The following is a 19,747-nucleotide window of genomic DNA, read 5'->3' on the forward strand; positions in this document are numbered from 1 at the left end:
CTCCCCAGCGGCCCCCAGCCCTTGCTGCGCCCCGCCGCAGCTTCACCTGGAGCTGATCTGGGCTGCAGGCAGCCTGAGGGGTCCAATTAAATCCCAGCCGTCTCCTCCTCTTGCCCCTCCTCAACTCAGGGGCCGTCTCCTAGCAGCATCCTCTTCCCACGACGGCATCTGGGTCTGTTATCTCCGTTGGGAAGCAGAGAAGGTCTCCTGGACGTGTCGGTGTTCCCAGGACTGCTGGGGTAATAGGGCTGACGGTGGTTTCTAACAACGGGTAGTGCCACCCCTCTGATAGGTGTCACCAGCTGAGCTGGTATAAAAGAGAGAGAGGACGTGTGCTACCTGTGGGAAGCTGGTGGTGTGCCTTCTCCTGGGTTGCTGAGGCAGGCAAGCTGTTTGGCATTGACTGATCTTCTCTCCGCTAGCTTCAAATCCAGCCTAGGCAGGCAATCTTCACAGTTCCAGCTAAAAAATACTTCTGCTGGCAGCAACTAGCCATGAGCTCGTCTCACCTAAACAGAGCTGAGAGCCACTTTCGAGCCTCAGAGGAGCATGAACTAGAGGCAGTGGGGAAGAAAGCTTGGGATAATCCTGTTTACAATGGCTCTCCCTCTACCTCCTTGAAGATTCGAGCCATCTACAACCCCAAGTCCATCCTGGAGAATCCCTATGAGAACTTTGAAGAGGTGGGGGATCCGCTGCCCTACCAGGAAGAGCAGAGCAAAGCTGTGGATGGGAAGACAAGTCCTTTACTCAAGTGCTGCTTCTACATCTTCAGAGGCATCCGAGGTAACGCTCTGATATCTCACTAGAAAGGATTTACTAGCCCTTGGGAAGAACAATGGGGGGGAGGGGGGGGGGCCACAGTGTGAGTGTGGGGATGCAGAAGGTAGAAATCCCACAGTATCTGTGTAGCCCAGGAACCTGCTCAACATAGACTAGCATTGCCCCAGAGATCATCTTAGACTGACCTGGAGGGAGCATCCTCATTCCGTGTGCCTTGCTGTAGCTCCATGGTCTGTCCTGCTACCTTTGCTACAAGGCAGGAGGTACAGGCAGACTTAGTGGTGTGCTCATGGTCATGCAATGAATCTGTTAGCAAGGCTTAGGTGTCCTGAATCCACAGGAGCCATCGCTCTGGTGATGAGAATATTCTGTCTTTGCATGCATTTTCTAGATGGAGTGGTACTGGCCCCTGTGTTACAGTAAATTAAGAACTGACATAAATATCCACCAGAGAAAATCTAGCGCTGTCACGACTGAAGTGCAGATGATAACAGGAATGTATCGAACAAGGCTTTGCTTGAAGACGGCTGAAAGAAAGAGGTGTTCGTTTCCAGTTTAAAAGACAAGGGGGAATGAAATATTATGTAGCCTTGTTCAGAGGCAATTAGAAAGCTGGCAGCAAGTTAGATCTCCTGTAAGGATACAACCCTGGGCAAGGGCATTTGTCGAACAGTTTCTTATAGAAGGCATAAAGTCCTAATGCTGTGAAAACAGGGAAGAAAAAGCAATAAACTATTTCTTGGGGAAACTATTATTTTCTTGCTAATGTGTCTTTCTTCCTGACTTAGAAGAAAAGCAACACCAGGAGCTCTGCTTCCTGGTCTTGCAGGGACCTTTCTCAGAGCTGTACCCTCTAACAGTACATGTGAGTGAATAACAGTATAGCTGGGTCCTGAATTGCACAGCCCCTCTATGATCAATTCTTTCTTGTCATTGCTGTTACAGTCTAACACTATTAATTCACATGGAAGCCAGAGCTGAGGCTTTAGAGGTTTCTTTTGGCTCAGGAGCAGTGCTGGGTGGGCTTGGTGGGTAATTAGAGATTGCTCAGAGGCAGTGCATCATTTACCTGTTTTATTCTGATATCCTTTCTTCTAGGCATTGAGACTTAAAAAGGAAAAACAAATCCATACTTTAACACCAAAATTCCATTTGTGAGATGCCAGGGTTGAAATTGGAGCATGCAAATGAAAATAGCTGTCAGGATACTACAGCATTCCCTTCTTCTGTGACTGTTGCAGCAGTGTGTCCTGCCAGCAAGGGTGGTGAATAGGGTTGTAGGACAGACCAGAGCTGGGAAGATAAGATCCAAAGGCCAGTGCAGCCAGAAGAAAGGCCTCTATCAGCCTCACAGAGGTGGGGACTTCTTCCTTGAAGAATTTGCATCCTTCCTTTGCATCTTTACTAGGTGCTCATTATTTTTCATTGCCTCTCCAAATATTGCTGGTTCCCCCCTGCCCTCCCCTTCCATTTAATCACATTAGTTTCTCACATGGAAAGTGGAGGTAGTAAAGATAAGTTGCTTAGCCAAGGACAGTTTGTGGGTTTTTTTGCTTGAAAACCATTCCTTGGGATTACGTATCCATAGCTCTTCAGAGGTACCGGTGATAGTTGGTTTATTGAGTTCTTTTCTTGTCCTCACCAGCTACCGGGCTGGACTACCAGTGAGTAGCTGCTACTCCTAGTGTTACTGCTCAGGACTGTTCCTCTCCAAACTTTGTCCAGGCAACTCTGGTTTCTCTGGTTCCTGCCTGCCCCCTGCCACCTCAGCTGTTCATGGCCAGCCTACAGACTCACTTTGCTGGGTATCTGGGTGGCACGGTGGCCGGTGAGGGGCACCCAGCTTCCCACTGCCTTTGGAAGGCTGTACCCGAGGTGGTGAGCTAGTCACTCACCTGGGTCACAAGTCAGGTTTAAAAGCAGCCACAAATTGCATTGATTGCCTGTTTTCTAGATTCTGAGGTTTTTTCTCTGCTCTGCCTTGTGAGTGTTGGACGGTCATGCAAGATGCCATAAGGAAGCCTGGATGTCTTCTAGTCTTGAGTATCCTTCTACTCCAAATGTCATGTCCAAACCAGGTGCATCCCCAAGGGAGTAGTGGTGCCACAGGAGACACAGATGGGGACATGCTTCATGTATGAGGTGCTATATTTCCATGGCAAGTTTCCTAAAGAAACAGCTGAAACCAAACCTCGACTGGTATAGTTTTACAATTACTGGATGCAATCTGAAAGGGTAGTAGGCCAGCCTCATGGTCCTCCATGTATAATTTTGGGCAAGTCTCTGAACCAAGTTTTCAAGGATATTTGAGTGTCCCTGAATTTAGGTGTTCCCAAGTACACTTCTACTCCCAAAGCAAAGAAAGTCTGTGCTTCTGTTCCCAACATGTGGATAGTAGGTGTTCCCTGCCTCATGGAAAAACAAATAAACCTGTTAAAAGATTTGGTGTAGTCATCTAGAGATGAAGGGGATCATTTAAAAGTGACCTGAACAGATGGGTGGTTGTTGTGCCCTGTTTTTCTCCATTGTGGAGATTCCTGTAGACCACATGCTACTTTCTCCTGCATATGAGTTAATCCAGATCTTATCCAGGTTCTCACTTCTGTTGCTGGCCTGGCATGTCCAGATTTGTCTGTCCAGGAGTGAGGGTGGGTGCTGCAACAGGCACTATGGTAGCTGAAGGTACAAAAAGCTCTCTAATCTGTTGAGACGCCAAAGAGCTATTGAAAGGGCGGGAGTAAATGTGTGCAGACCACTATACCACTTTTGCTTGCTCCAAAGAAAAAAGCCCTTTGTCCTCTGCCAGAGATGACTTCAAATGTGTGGCCTTTGATCAGCTTTGATCCTGGCTTGCAGGAAGATGATTGTTGCATACGACTGGGAATGGGCATCAGGGCTGAGCTCTCTAGGAGCTGCAGAAAGCAGCAAGACTATGGGTATTATTGACATGGCTTCCATCACTAGGCTTTCAAGTGGAAGTTCTTATGCCTTTCACTTCAGGAGCATTTCAGAAATCACAACAGAGGGCCATTACAGCAAGAACAAACAAATACACTAATGGTGTCAGGCGGTTCATCAAACCCACAATATAAAGGCTCCTTTTAAAGGAAGTGTTTCTCTCTTTTTGATCCACCCTGCTGATGTTTAATGAGTTGCTTTCACTGTGTGAAGAAATTGGATCATTAGCTAGTGCAATTGGCATAACTGTACTGAAGTCAGCAGAGCTCCATTGATAGACATCCTGAAGATAATTTGGCTCTAAATTTTGTCCTAAAAATATTGAGTTGGGTTATTTGATTGAGTCTTATGACCTACAAGAAATCTGCAAGAGTTTTTAGGTAAGCAAGGAACAAATATTTGGGGCCTGATGGTTCAAGATACACTGAAAGGACTAACATCAGATGCAGTTCTGCTATGGAAGTCCTATCAGAAGGTCAGCTGTTGGCACATGGATGACTGAGATGAAATTTTCTGTTTTCAAGAGTACTTGTGACAAAGACTGAATTTCTGCAAAAAGTAAGCTGAAAAACAGGCAGGAAAATAATCAGTCCAAGCAGGAAACGGGAGTGATTTAGCAAAATAAGAAAGCCAATATATTTCCATTTCAGTCAGCCCCAACTCTTTTGTTCATGTTGGAATGGTTCTTTTCAGGGGTTATTTAACACACTTTTACAGCTCTTAGTCAAGTTTTGAAAAGAAAAGTGGTTTTGCTTTGAAAAGTGACAAAAATCCAACTCCCAAGAGCGTTCTTTGGGAAAGGGACTTCAGCACCTTGCATGGCCTTTGAGAATGGCCTCCAAAACTCTCCAATTTCTTCTTTACACTCAACAGGTCTGTGGGGCACTACACTGACTGAGAACACAGCTGAAAACAGAGAGCTTTATGTGAAGACCACACTGCGAGAGCTGCTAGTCTATATTGTGTTCTTGGTGGACATCTGCCTATGTAAGTAGCTGTCACATCTCAACGGTGTCTTTTCTGTGTGCAGTGTGAGGGGAATAACATGAGGTTTTATTATTAGACTTCCTCACTCTGTTGTAGGTGTTAAATTTATTGTACATGCACTCACTGCAGCAAGCAGGTGTGTCATTAACCTACAGAATAGCTGCTGCACACACAAGTAAAATAACGTGCTCTACACCTAATTGATATTGGTTAAGTTTAAGCAGTATTTTCTGATCCATGTTATCAGTTCTAGCCATGGATTCCACAGTCCTGGGAGAATCTGCTCAGGGTCTTTTCATAGTTTCACAGCGAATGTTCAAACCCCAGAGAGCAGCTCTAGAAACTTCCTGGGATCAAAGACACAGGGTTCAGAGAGATATTTCCCCTCAGGGACTGGAGGAGTGCTGAGGTGATAAAGCAGATGGCAACTCACACTATTGTTCTTGGGTGGATTTAATGCGTCCCTGTGCTGAATGCTAATGGGCTTTGTTCGGGTAGAACAATGGCTGTTTGTTTTTTGGGAAGGTTAATTCATTATCACAAATGAGCACCTGTGGCATGGGACAGCGAAGAGGATTATATTTCATGGACCCTGTGGCAGGAGAGATAGACAGACAATACCAACCAGACTTACTATCACACTGGCCCAGGGAGACAGTGCTTCAGCCACTCTTCCTAAAGAACAAAGATATGGACACAGACATACATGTGGTCGCACACTGACTCATCCAGAAGTGGTGGTGTTGGGGTCTTGAATGTCAGCTGCTTTATTTTCATGGTGCCCTTTCAACAGTAGGACATGTTCTTAGTGATCACCATGATGGACGCTTTTCTGCGGGAAGGAGCACTGGAGAGTTGAAACAACATGTTCAGGGAAGTTAGAGTCTGCTCCTGTTTGAGGTTTCTTGGTAGATGAGAACTTAAGTGGAGCTTTCCACTTGGGAAAATGGGGTGGTCTCTATACCTTTATGGATTCAGATCAGAACTTCAAAATACAGATCATGGACTTTGTTCTGAGAAAGAAAATTTCTCTCAGAAATCTTGTCTGACGAAAAAAATTGTTACCCACAATGTTCAGTTGCATCATCCAATGGTCTTCTCTGGCTTTTAAACTCTTATAGTCTGTCAAGCTGACAGTTTAAATTCCGGAACATGCAACAGATAAGTTTGTAAATCCCTAAGAAAGCAGAAAGTAATATGATTAGAGTTCCCAAGGTTTCTTCCCTTGTGCCTTGCTCATCTTACCTGTGATAGTACAAGCTACACAGAAAGTTAATATATACATGTATTTATGTCAGGCTCCAACATTCAGGTATAAGGGAGGACCCTCCTCTTGTCTCTTCTCAGTGACATACGGAATGACAAGTTCCAATGCCTATTACTACACCAAAGTGATGTCTGAGCTCTTCCTGCAGACCTCTACAGATGGTCGTGTCTCCTTCCAGTCCATCAGCAGCATGGCTGACTTCTGGGTGGTGAGTACAAGGCTGGCCCGGCATGGGGAGCCCTGGAAATCTCAGCTAGACTGGGATATTCAGTTCCCTCTGAATGTGCTACCTAGTGCTTTCAGCAAGGCATTTTGCTGCCACAAACTTTTGCCAGCTACTAGCAATAGTTACAATATCATTTGCGTGCAAAATATCCACTGATTTAAAACACAATTTATCTCTCTGAGCACTGTGGCCAGGATACTGGCTAGGCTCAGCATTGTGTGTGCCCAGAAGAGTCCATTCCCCAGAAGCTTACCGGCTAGACAGGCAGGACATAACAAAAAAAAATTGCTGTGATGTGATGCTTATTGCACACATAGGGAGTGCTGGCCTGGAGAGGCCAAGTGACTTAACTCCAGGTTTCCTTGTGGTAGAAATGGCTTTGAATCTTACAGTCCAATGTCTTCATGCTGGTGTCTTAATAGTAAGCCTATGTCCATTTTCATGGGTAATTGTGGGAATGGCATACTTAACCTGCCTGTAATTCATGCCTGGGCTGGTCTGATCTATAGATTCCTTCTGAAGAAGCTGGATTAAAATTTGCACTGACTATTATCAAAGAGAATAAAGAGGGGAAAAGATGTCTAGGGTCTAACATGTTTCTGTCAAAGAACTGGTGAAGGAATAATATAAGCCACACCGAATGTTGTTGAGATATTGCAAGCACTTATCTCTGACAGTCAGCCAGAAATTGTTTGTCAGTTAAGTTTGTCTTTTCCTGCTGTATTAAAAAAGTAAAATGAACTATGGCACTATTGTTTTCCCCCCCCTGTTTCCAGGGCACTGGCATACCCCCTTTTCATAATCCACACCTCATTCCAGGACAATTTCTTGAGACTTGTGCTCACTGAAGCGGAAGGGACAAAGAGAGTTGCAGGGCCCTTGTCTCTTCACCAACCCAACAAGGTGCAGCAGCCATATTACAGGCCTGTGAGAAGCCAACGATGACCCTGCTGCCCAGCATTTCTCCTCTACCCTGTGGCTCCACCAGCCCTGGTCTTTTCCCTCCTTAGGATATATTCAACAAGCTTCTACTACTTTTTATCTTGGGGAGTAGAGAGGGGTGGGTCAGGTCTTACTATCTCAAGCTCAGGCCAAGAGAATTCCTCTGATATGTGGGCTATGAAGAAGTTGTTCTCCTCTCCCTCTCTTGCAGTATGCACAAGGCCCTCTTCTGGATAATCTTTACTGGACAAAGTGGTACAACAACGAGTCCCTAGCAGCGCACGGCACCCAGTCATACATCTATTACGAGAATGTGCTACTGGGTGTCCCACGCATGCGACAACTGAAGGTGAAGAACAATTCCTGTGTGGTCCATGATGACTTCAAGGAGGAAATCTCAGGCTGCTATGATGTTTACTCAGAAGACAAGGAGGAAAGGGTCTCCTTTGGACTCATCAATGGAACGGCGTAAGTACATCTTCTGCTGCGCAGGATTAGAAAATCTGTGATTTCTTTTCTCTTTTTTTTTTTAGCTGCCCCAAATTAGTCTCTTCTAGTTAAAATAAGATCAGCTGAGCCACGGGATGCCAGGGTTGAGTTTTTAACATAAGGCTGGAAGTCCCCTTGCAGTCAGCAGCAGCAAGTTCTTTTTGTCTATCAATAAGGCCAAGTGTCTCTTTGAGGAAAAGCACAACAGAAAGGTGGCAGAGTGGGACCTGTTGGGAAAGCCATGAAAAATCCAGTGGAGAATGAGGTAGAGATTGTTGTCTGTTTTTAAGAGGGTGAGGATAGATAGAGACTTTTGGGACCACATCTATCAAATGGATGATGCTATCTGCTTCCCTCCTGGATTTCAGGAGCCAGAGAGAAAAGAGTGCATCTCTTTCATCTTGAAAACCTGTTTCTCTATAATAATGTGAAGTAGCCGCAGTTTAATAATTCTTTGCTTGCTGCATGAGTCTTGGTCTGTGAATGAGAAGCTATTGTTCATAAGGAAATATGAGTGCAAGCGTGTTCTATGCAGAGGGCTGTGTGCAACATGGTGGAAGGCAATACAGCAATCCTGGGAGTAACCTCCATGCAAACAAGACTGTGGCATAGCCAACGAACCTGCAGAATTTTCCCTCCATAGTATCGCAAGTCGTGTTGTGTCACTGCTGGGAAGCACTAGATCAGAAATCTATCAATAATGACGAACTGATATAGGCTCAGATCTGGAATAGGAATTAAGTGCCAACTATTTAATTAAAACCTGCTCTGTCCCTTGAAGGTATAGTCTAATTTCTCCTGGCTACAAGCCTGGGATGGTCAGGCCTTTGCTTATGGCTTTTCTGCTGCAGGTGGAGGTACCATTCTGAGGAGGAGCTGGGTGGCTCCTCTCACTGGGGAAGACTAACCAGTTACAGTGGGGGAGGATACTACATAGACCTCAAGTTGACCAGAGAAGAGAGCGCTGAAGCCCTGCAAGTCTTGAAGGAGAAGTTGTGGCTGGATCGGGGGACACGAGTTGTCTTCATTGATTTCTCTGTGTATAATGCAAATATCAATCTGTTCTGCGTTCTGAGGTAAGCCACTGAATATTCTTCTGCCTCTTGCTTCTTCCTCAAAGCCACAGTTTCTTAAAATGCAAATACTGTAATATGGTCCAGCAGGGGGATAGGACTGAGTGGTGTCAGTAGATGTTGCATAGATTAGTAAGAAGACGTGGTCTTCCTCACATAACCAGTCACACTTCTCTTCACCTTTCACTGTTTCCTATCATGGGGCAGTGAAGCAGCAGAGATAAGGCTGCATAAACACATGCACAACTCTTCCACTCATGGTTTGGTGGATAGCTCATGCTCAGGTTTGATGCCTCTCAAAATTATCTAAGAGCCTCGCTCCCCCTGTTTGTAATTATCAGAGTTTTCTTGTCCCCTTCAAGGTTAGTGGTTGAGTTTCCAGCCACTGGTGGTGCCATTCCCTCCTGGCAAATCCGGACAGTCAAGCTTATACGATATGTCAGCGCGTGGGACTTCTTCGTTGTTGCCTGTGAAATTGTCTTCTGTGTCTTCATCTTCTACTATGTGGTAGAGGAGATTTTGGAGCTGCGTATCCACAAACTTCAGTACTTCACCAGCATCTGGAACATCCTGGATGTGGTCGTCATTCTGGTGAGGATCCTTGCATACTTTTTGGGGGGAGCAATGGTAGAGAGGTATGAGCCAAAACAAATGAAGGAATGGGGAAACTGGTCTAGATATGACAAGACCTGGCACATGTTTTGCTCCAATAGCAAAATGAACTAGCAGACTAAATGGACACATGCTCTTTTATCAGCTGTTAGGAGAAAAGTCTTTCCTTAGACATGCCTGAGAGGCTGTGAAGTCAGGGCATCATTCAGTGCTTTAAGACCTTATTTCCATGCCCCACCAGTAGACTGCAGTTCTGAAGTGTGATACTAAGGAATTCTGTGACACTTTAATTTCTGCAGAAAGCATAGGCACAGTGGTCACTGCAGACTCTTCCTCTTTGCAGCTCTCCATCGTCGCTATTGGGTTTCACATCTTTCGCACCATTGAGGTGAACAGACTGTTGGGAGAGTTGCTGAAACACCCCAACACCTACGCAGACTTTGAGTTCCTGGCATTCTGGCAGACACAGTACAACAATATGAATGCAGTCAACTTATTCTTTGCCTGGATCAAGGTATTGTAGGGGGCTGGAAGGTGCCAGGCCTCCAGTCTCAGACCTCTTCCTCTAGATAGCTCTGAGTGAATGAAGGTAACAGCTATATAACAGAGAAGGATTTTCCTCAAAGTCGTATGCTCTGTTTTGCAGTAAACCTAGACAACTTTTCACCCTGCATTCTGAGGCCAGTTATTTGGAGATAACGGACAGGGAGATGAGCTTAGACATTGTGGCGTAAAAGTGGTTTTAGAAAATGCTGTGTACAATATAACTTTGTCCATCCTGTACTATTTTAGTATTTTGGAGGGTAATCTGGCAAACATGTTTTCCTTTTGTGATGGCCACCCAACAACTGGAAATGACTTGTCTGTTGGCATGGACTTTGCATTTCAACCAAAGCATCTTGGCATGGTGGAAAGCCACACTGTATTTGGGGCTCCTCATTAGCCTCAAGACATTTGTCCTTATAGAAGTCCCTCTTTATATTTTCCTTTGACACAGGAAACAAAGTCATATGTTTATGATCCCACAGGAAGATGGTGGCACACCTGGGACAAATATACTGAACACTAAGCCACCGTCCCCCTAGCCTGGCTGTCTGCTTGGTGCTTTGGTACTATAGCGAGCCTCTTGTCTTAGGAAGCGTGCGCATATACGAGAGGGACTGACCTAGCTGATGATTTGACCTAACTTTGTCCCTGTCATTTCTTGCAGATATTCAAGTATATTAGCTTTAACAAAACAATGACCCAGCTCTCCTCCACACTGGCACGTTGCGCCAAGGACATCCTGGGCTTTGCCATTATGTTCTTCATTGTCTTCTTTGCCTATGCCCAGTTGGGTTACCTTCTTTTTGGGACACAAGTGGAAAACTTCAGTACCTTTGTTAAATGCATGTAAGTGTGTAAGTCAGAACTATGTTTCCATCATTTCATCAAAAGAATTTTAACTGCTTTCCAATCTCTCTCCAATTGCAAATTTGAATGTCAATCAGACACGTGTTGTATCTCATTGTAATACAGCCACAATGGTTACTCAGTCACTCACAGTCCTCCAGCTGTGACACCTTCATGGACGAAAGTATGCAGTAAGGTAATTGAGGGTTACAGACAGATTTCTGGTTGTCTGGTGTTTATCAGTAGGGATGCGAGTAGCTGATCCTACCAGACTTTGAGACTCCTTGCAGCCCTACAATTCAATGGAAATCCCGGCCTTTTCATGGGAGCGTTTAGTGAGAAGTTTCAGTTTGCTGAAGCCTAGACAGCTTTCCCTTTATGTGGAGTTGTTAGGCACACCAAGGGTACTCAACATGCAGAGTGGTTTAACTTCTTTCTGCAAAAAAGCATCATAGCTCAGTTGATAATTTAGTTTCTGTTCTGCAGGACTTTCTGTCACCTTCTGTCCTGGTTCTGGCTGGGACAGAGTTAACTTTCTTCCCAGTAGCTTGGGGGGGGTGCTGTGTTTTGGGTTTGGTATGAGAGGAGCATTGATGGCCCATTGATGCTTTAGTTGTTTCTGGGTGGTGCTTGCACCTGGGACTTTTTGTTTCTCTTTTTGCCACGGGCAGGGCAAGCTGGGGCGGGGGGGAGCATAGCCGGGGTGGTCGACCCAGCTGGCCAATGGAGTATTCTATAGCATGTAACATCATGTTGAGTATAAAAACCAGGGGTGTGGGGGGGCTCACCCCTGTTCGTGACATGTGGTCAGTGCTCGGTGAGCAGTTGCATTTTGTATTGGCTGCTTTGTATATTCTGCTATTGTTGTTGTTGCCATTGTTATTATTACTGTTCTACTTTGATTTATTTCAATTATTAAACTGTTTTTATCTCGACCCGCAAGTTTTCCTACTTGTGCCCTCCCAATTCTCTCCCCTACCCTACCGGGGAGGGGGGGGGAAGGGGGGGGTGGTGAGCGAGCAGCTGTGTGGGGTTTATTTGCTGGCTGGGGTTAAACCACGACACCTTCTCACCTGCTGTGGGTCCGTAAAGGCGGTAGAACAGTGCTGTCTGACTGTTACTGAGACCTTGACAAATTTGTGGTTTTATACACCAGCGGATGGTTTTAGGCCTAGTTAGGTTAAACTTCTCTGTAATTCTGGCAGTAAGAACTAAATAGCTTAAAACAAGTGTTCTGAGGTAGGCTCAGAGTGTTGTGGGTTTTTTTGGTTTGTTTGGGGTGTTTTTTGTTTGTTTGTTTGTTTGTTTTAATAAGGAAGAGGCCCAGATAGAAGCTGCAGAGTTTTGAAATTCTCTGACTTTCAAATACACTTGCTGATCACATCGTTTCAGTGCTTGCACAACAGCTGCATGAAAACTTTTCTGTTTTTTGTCAGATAATGCACTTCAATTTAAACAAAGATTTGGAAGGAATACTGTTGTTGCTACAGGGTGTTCATAGGGAAAAGCAAAAGTAATGCATTTATCTTATCAAGACGACAGCTTTAAACACTGAAATGAAACAGTCAGAAACATCATATTTATGTTTATAAATATATCTGATTTTGATAAGATAGCAGCTCTACTTCATTTCTGAAGGTTGGTAGTCATGTAATATGCCAATTTTAATACAAATTCAGCATGAAGTTTTCTAAAATATGCTGTATAATAGTCTAAATAAGATTAAGTAGACATTTTCAAAGCAAAAGAGATAAAAATAATTTCTTAATGGAAGGAGATATTTCAACATCACTGAATTGGGACAATTTAAACCAAAGAAGAGGAAGCAATGCCATATTCCTCTTCTTTAGACCTGGAAAACATTCCCAGCTCCCTAAATAGTCCAAATGCAAGGAATCTGAAATGGAGCTTTGCATTTCTCAGATAGGATTTTCAGGCTCCGGGCTCTCCAGGTCCTTTTCCCTGCACGTGGTTTCACAGTCTGTGTCTGTCTTTCTGTCTGTCTTTTTTTTTTTCTTTCATTTTTTTAATTGGAGGATATTTTTTTACAAGGGTCACTTCACTGATCAATTTCCAGAGAAGTCCCGCAGACAATGTATCAAGGTATCTGAGATGGGGGATGACCAGTGGGTGGATGAGCACCCACAGAAGGAGGTGTGGGGGAAGCGAGTTAAGATATCCAGCCTCAGACAGCCCTTCAGTCCGTGCGCCTTCTCAGGCGATGTGCGATGTTACGGGAGGTACCTGCTGCAGCAGCAGTTGTCAGCCTGTGTTCCACAGACCTCCGGCATCCAGGGTCCTGCCTTTAAGGGGTCTACAAGAGAGAGCTGAGATAAGCAAACTTCCAATCAATAGACTTAAACTTGCTTCATTATAGGGGTTATGAATTGCAAAATGTTGAAGAGTACTGTCCAGTACTAACATCCTCTCCACAGTCTCATGAACTCTCTTGCCAGAAAAGGCTTCAGTGAGTCGAATGCCTTTATACGGGAAAATTCAGGTTGTCTTTGTTTTGTTTTTGTTTTTAACTCCTATTCAGACCAAAACACACTTTGGACAACCAGAAATTTTTGTGGAAACCATGTTTTACTTTCCAGACAGCTCTTGCTCTAACCAGATCAGCTCCATTCACCACTGAAATCCTAGGGGTACATTTAACTCACCAGTCAGACTAAGTGACTTAGACCCTGCTCTGGCTTGTGCCTGTGACCAGTTGGGCTGCAGGCAGGTTCAGGGTTCACCTCAGGACTGTCTGAGGAGGTAGGATAAATGTATGTGCCTTTGTGTGACCTTGTGCTCTTCTTCTCTTCCAGCTTCACCCAGTTTCGGATCATTCTCGGTGATTTTGACTACAATTCCATTGACAATGCCAACAGGGTCCTTGGGCCTATTTACTTCGTTACCTATGTGTTCTTTGTTTTCTTTGTGCTCCTGGTAAGCAAGAAAGCCCTCCTTGCCCCTGTATTGACAGCAGTGTTTGAGAGACCCCTCCCAATAATCCCCGAGTTAGGTGCAGTGCAAATGTTTAGAGAGAAAGGAAGGTTCTGTTACAACAGCTTTGCAGTGCAAATAGACCAAAGTAGACAAAGAGCACGTCATTGCAATTGGGGATTTGATGATCAGGGCAATTAAGGGTCATATTCACATCCTTTAAGGTGAAGACTAAAACTGACTGGGAATACCACTGATGTGGCAGCTGAATTCAAAGCTCTGTAGCAGGCAGTGAACAAACACGGGGACAGTCTTTAGGCAATAGATGCGGAGGGATGCTCGTAATGACCATGGTAAATACCCAGTGCTAGGAATCCAAATGTAACCTAAGATCTTGCAGGAGAGGCTACCAAGGATGGTATTTGAGCTGGGAACAAGTGTACCTTTAGCAACTGCTTTAACTGCAAGGACTTCCTCACTGGGGAGAAAGCACTGTGCGGCTGAAGTGGGCCTTCCCTTCACCCACCTTAATTTGCCCAAGGGATATCCCATGTGGAAACAGCTCCTTGTTTAACTGAGCCCTGCACGGCTATGCCTGTCTCTTTCTGCTTCAGCTGCTGGAGTAAGCAAGATGCCTCATGCTTATTCATCTCTTTTCTTCTCCTTTTTCTAGAACATGTTTCTGGCCATCATCAATGACACCTACTCAGAAGTCAAGGAGGAGCTTTCAAGCCAGAAGGATGAGCTGCAGCTCTCAGACATCTTGAAGCAGGTGATGAATAGTGAAAGCTGTGCTACTTTCCTGAAGCATTTTCTGGAAGTCCCTGACCTATGTGGAATTTACTAGAGAAAAACAGTGGTTGCCAACTCCAGATCCACCTTCTTGGTGCACACAGGAGTCACAGTTCCTTTCTGGGACAAATTAAGCTCCCAGATTCTTTGGCAATGGGAAGACGAGAAAGCAGGGGCTGGGGGAATTCTGTTACTTGAGCATGCTTGTAGTGTTTCTGAGAGACTTTTCTTCCCAGGACAATCTCTAGACAAAGCTCTTTCAGTCCTTGATAGAATGTACTTTGATCAATAAAATGGCAGATCCTGTATTTCTAAGCTGAGCATGTTACAGTGGTGCAAATCTAGTGGGTTACATCTGGATTTCCCATGGGCAAATTCCAGAAAAGGTTCTGGAAGTTCACAACTGTGCTGTGGGACCAATATTCTGCAAAGAATGGTATTTGAGAGGTTATCTTAAACAGCTGATGACCGGGAGCTCAGATAAAGGGAGAATCAGGAGGAGAAAAGCAGAGAGCAAACTTTGTCATGGAGACTCTGGCTGCCATGTTGGTGTTGCTTTGAAGGCATGATCCTAGTTTAGAGGTGGGGCTTATTCAGCAGTGTTGTATTTTTGCTTCTGGAAAGCTTAAAATCTCCCTGTATTACTTAGCGTCTGCTCATCCATATTGCATTGTCCACTCTGCCTTATTTTTCACTGTTCTGCCTGCATGATTCCGTGTCCGTTTGCACCTTTGGTAACAGAGCTACAACCGGACACTCATGAGGCTGAAGCTGAAGAAGGAACGGATTTCCGATGTGCAGAAAGCACTGCAGAATGGAACAAAAGAACTGGATTTTGAAGACTTCAAGAATAGCTTGAAGGAGTAAGTGAGTCAGCTTGAGGGATGCCCGCTTATCCCTTTCTCTTGGTCATACAGGTAATTTAAATTCTCTGGTTTTCAAGGCTGGGAGAGCAGTTAGCTCAGATCTGGGCAATGTAAGACTCGAAAAAAATAGCTTTCATCTTTCCTCACATGTTTAATCTCCTGTTCTAAATGGGTTTATGTTGCTCTCTCTTTCCCATTTGGGATGTTTAGGTTTGTCACTGGCAGGAGGAAACAACTCATTAGAGCCTAACAGTGTAATTCAGCGCTTTGAGCTTTCTCTTTCGATTCTTTTGCAGACTGGGCCATGCAGACCATGAGATCACAGCAGCCTTCTCCAGGTTCGACAAAGATGGCAACCACATCCTTGATGAAGAGGAGCAACAGCAGATGAAGCATGACTTAGAGGCGAAAAGGGTAAAAAAAGGGCAAGGAAAGAAACACTTTGTTTGGTAGAGATCACTCCAGAGTGGCCTCAGGAATCTTTGGGTTTGTGGTATAAACTAAGCAGGCAACTCAAATACAGCTCCAACTCTGCAGCTGAGTATATCACTGCCTGTGAAGCTCTGTGTGATTCACAGTGAAGCTGACACAGGGTTAGTATCCAACTTTGCATGTGTTTCTTTATCTATCTTCTAGGTTGCCCTGAATACAGAGATTGAAAATTTGGGGAAATCCTATGGTGATAACAACCTGGATGAGAATCTGACCTGCGTGGAAGCAAGGAATAACCATACCAATAAGGCCAGCTGGGTCTCCAAAGAAGAGTTCCAAGTGTATGTTTGTGCTGGCAGTAGTTTAATCTCTCTGCAAATGAGGGGTCTGATTCTCTGCTGCTTCCTTCCCTGATGTAGCTGTTTACACTGGTGCTGAGCAGTTTCAGTAAGATCTTGTCCCTTTTTATCTTGCACACGTGTAAATGAGCAGGTCAGGAGAGAACTGGGACAGTTCTTGTAATGTAGTTTGCTTATTCCTGTAAAAGATTGGGTTAAGAAATTTTGCTGTCTGCCTCTTGAATAACCTCTGCAGCTGTCAGCCGGCCACAGGCAATATGCTGTAATGTTTCAGGTCAGAAGGTAGCCCAGATAACTGGGCCAGGGGAAGTTGATACCTTTATAGAAGGTCCTGTGGGAATAAATACCCCTGATGTATAGCCTAGTTCACCTTCATCCTCTAGGTCTGAGAATAACACTTGGCTGCTTCTTCCACGGAAGGAGCATGGGATAAATACAGCACAGAGAATCAGGAGATCCTGATTCTGCTACTGAGAAACACCGAGCAATCCACATAGGGCCATATCAAAGGAGAGGCAGGTGCAATATTTAATAATGGGATTATATTGTGATCCAAACTGGTTGGGATCCATCCTAAGCAGAATCTCTGATTACAGATGAAAACACAGTGTAGCAAGGAGTTATGTCTTCAGTGGGTATGAATCAGTTCTCTGATGTGGAGCATTCACCCCTGTTTGAGGTCTGGCCCATTGTCCATAAGATTTCTGCTGCAAATCCTGCTGTTCATCACAAGAAAAAGCTTGCAAATGCTCTCCATGTCTTCCTCAGCCTCCTGCAACGTGTGCTGCAGCTGGAACAGTCCATAAACAACATTGGCTCCAAGATTGATGCAGTGGTGAACAAGCTAGATGTGCCGGAAAGGAACAAGCCAAAAAGGAAGGACCTGTTGGGCAAGCCACTGGATAACGTTAGCAAGGTTGGTAGCCCTCCACCATGCATTTGAACCAGCTTCAGGGTAGGTGACCAGCCCTGCTCTGTGAATGGACCTGGTATCACCTTTGCTTTCCCAGTCCCCATTGACACAAGACAAAAAGGTTTGGGCAGGGTCAGCATTTTGTATGATCAAGCCTTGTCTGTCCAAGCACAGTGACAAAAAGCTTCTTGCTTTCATGTCCCCCCAGTTAACCGTGGTACCCTTAAACACACTTTCTAGTTCCTTTGAGGCCCAAGCTCATTCCTGTGGCAGTGGATGCAATTCACTTGTCTTCAGTTTCTTTGTACCTACTTATCCTCAGATGTCAAAAAAGATCATGCTGTCCTTCCTAGCAAGAGCAGCTCACGATAGTGGTGTATTCTGTGATCTTAACATCTTGCCTGTAGATTATTTATCACACATGAGGTAGAAGATTGTTAGCGGTGTGTCCATAGCGCCTCATTGCAGACTTGCGACTTTTGCCAAAGGCTGCCTGTGTTCAGCCAACCAGCATATTTTGGCTCTTCTGCTTTAAAGTCAAAGGCAGAAAGGCATGCGGGAGCCATGTCATTACTTCATGTCTTCTTGGCTTCTATAACGAGAACAGTCCAACAGCACACAGTGACCTAGCTCAGCCAGAAAGAAGCCTCTCTTTTTGCAGAGTGGTTTTGTGATCCCTTCCCATCTGAAAGAGTAGTTTGGAGGGTCCTACTTCTCATGTGAGCATCCCCGAAAGATTATTCGAGTGTTTGCTTGCAGATTTGCTTTGCCCCGGGATTTCTGTGAATGGTCTTGCAGAGGGCGAAAAGGGATGACTGTCTAATGCTTGAATGTACATTCATCAGTGTATTGCAGCAAACAGTACACTGGAACTTTAATAGACAGGCAGGTTGTACTAATTTCTGGAAGAATGTGGGAAGATATTTAAGTATCATGCACACCTTGTCTCTCTCCTGGAGTGTTGCTAGACTTCTTGGTAGCTTGCTAACGATGCAGGTCATTCTTTCTTCTGGTTCACAGGGGGAAGAACCCAGTCAGGAAGAGATGCTCCCCCAGAGCCTAGACCAGCTGGCTAAAGAAGAAACAGAAAGCTGGGGAATGGAATGTGTACGGCGAAACCACCTGAGTGGCAACTCTTCCCAAAATGGGGTCTACCCCATCTTGCCCAGGTCAAGTGTGTCGGGATCTCAGGTGCCCAAGAACATCCAGCCGCAGTCTGACGTGCGCTTCTAGCGAACAGCCCAGTGCTCCCAGTCTGCCTCCCACAATACTAAGTCACTCTCAATTGTTTCCCCACTGTTAGAATAATCAGGACAGCTGGACACAGATGCCACTGTTGCCAGGAACTGGTGATGTGAAAAATCAGAGATGCTCTCTTCCAGCGTAATGATGTGTAGTGTCACAGAGCTAGAACTTCTGGCCCCCACAGCTCTGGAGTAGGTAGAAATTTGGAACCAGGTGTTGTATTAGTTTTCTGCCTCTGAACAGGCCGACGCAAAGTCTTTTATCTATCCTTTCCCAAAAAGTAGAGACCCCAGAACTCTGTGAACGCTTATGTCCAGAGTGGCACATTGCACAACAAAGGTGTGGTAATCACGTAAACAAAGAAGAATATAACAATTAGTGTGAGATGGAAAGGAGAAATTTAGTTATTTGTGTCTACCTGGTTACCAGCAGTTTTGTTCTGTTGTAGTTTGTTTCCAGAACACTTTGGAAACCCTCTCTGTACCTTAGATTTAGATGTTGAGAAAAGAGGATACTAACACCTTACTCTGGATAACTAAATGGGAGTTGGGAGGAGATTTGAAATATCATAAACAGAGAAGCTGTTATTACTGGTAGAGTCCGAGGTCTGAGTGTTAGTGAACAGACCTCTGGTTATATAGTTTCTAACACAGCTGTTGACACTAAGAAGTCTCTTTGTGTTGCCTATTTTCACACTCCTTAAATTGCATTTCAAGGTACTTCACAAAACCAGCACCATATGTACAAATTTGTGACACTTCTCATTTTTGTCAAGGAAACAATTTTGGTTGCAGTTGTGGGTGCTGACACCATTTCAGTTTAGGAATATTGTGAAAATGAGATGAATGTTAGTTTTTCAATCACATGCAAAATACTTCTTTTCCAGGCATTTTTCACTTTGCTGAGACTTCTCTTTTCTTGTAGTTGGTGCAGACTATTGCAGCTATTACAGGACCACTGTAAATGTATTTCAAATATCTTAATCGCTGGTATTCTCAACCTCAAATAGGCTCTGTAGGCTTAAAGCCAGTGGAAATGCAAGCTGTCCTAGACCACTGCTAACAACTCATATTAATGCTACGCTGTACAGGTTTAGTGGGGATGTTGTGCAGTGGCATTTTGTATTGCCACCTTTTCAAGATGGATGTGTCACTGTGTTCTGGGGGAAAGCCTCCCTGGGAATGTCTGAAGGACCTCAGGATCAGCCCGGTGCCCAGATGGCCCAGGCTCCAGGGCTGTCACAGCTACAAGATGTCATTGATAAACTGAAGCAGAGGGACATTCAGCTGCCAGAGCCTAGCAGGAGCTGTGAGACCTTGTCACCCAACCTCCAGGGAGCTTAGATTTCAGCCAAGAGCTATGGATGCAGGAACTGCAGGGTCTCACAGCTCACTTCCCGTCAGCTGCTCCTGCTGTTGAGGGTAAGACTTATCTGTGAGACATTGCCATGGTTCTTGACTTTGAGCAGAATTTAGCAAAA

At 44.8% G+C, this 19,747-nt stretch overlaps 1 protein-coding gene across 1 annotated transcript; it reads left to right on the forward strand.

Moving 5' to 3' along the window:
• Positions 1-494: 494 nt before the first annotated feature.
• Positions 495-18,255, forward strand: PKD2L1 (polycystic kidney disease 2-like 1). Its single transcript, XM_009585483.1, has 15 exons — positions 495-786; positions 4,615-4,728; positions 6,076-6,203; positions 7,375-7,631; positions 8,504-8,728; positions 9,088-9,316; positions 9,681-9,851; positions 10,548-10,729; positions 13,543-13,663; positions 14,334-14,432; positions 15,194-15,315; positions 15,615-15,732; positions 15,955-16,091; positions 16,878-17,025; positions 18,043-18,255. The coding sequence occupies exons 1-15, from the start codon at positions 495-497 to the stop codon at positions 18,253-18,255; spliced, it is 2,556 nt and encodes an 851-aa protein (XP_009583778.1).
• Positions 18,256-19,747: the final 1,492 nt, after the last annotated feature.

This window comes from Fulmarus glacialis, unplaced genomic scaffold (genome assembly GCF_000690835.1).
Source record: "Fulmarus glacialis isolate BGI_N327 unplaced genomic scaffold, ASM69083v1 scaffold12959, whole genome shotgun sequence".
NCBI classification, from domain to species: domain Eukaryota; kingdom Metazoa; phylum Chordata; class Aves; order Procellariiformes; family Procellariidae; genus Fulmarus; species Fulmarus glacialis.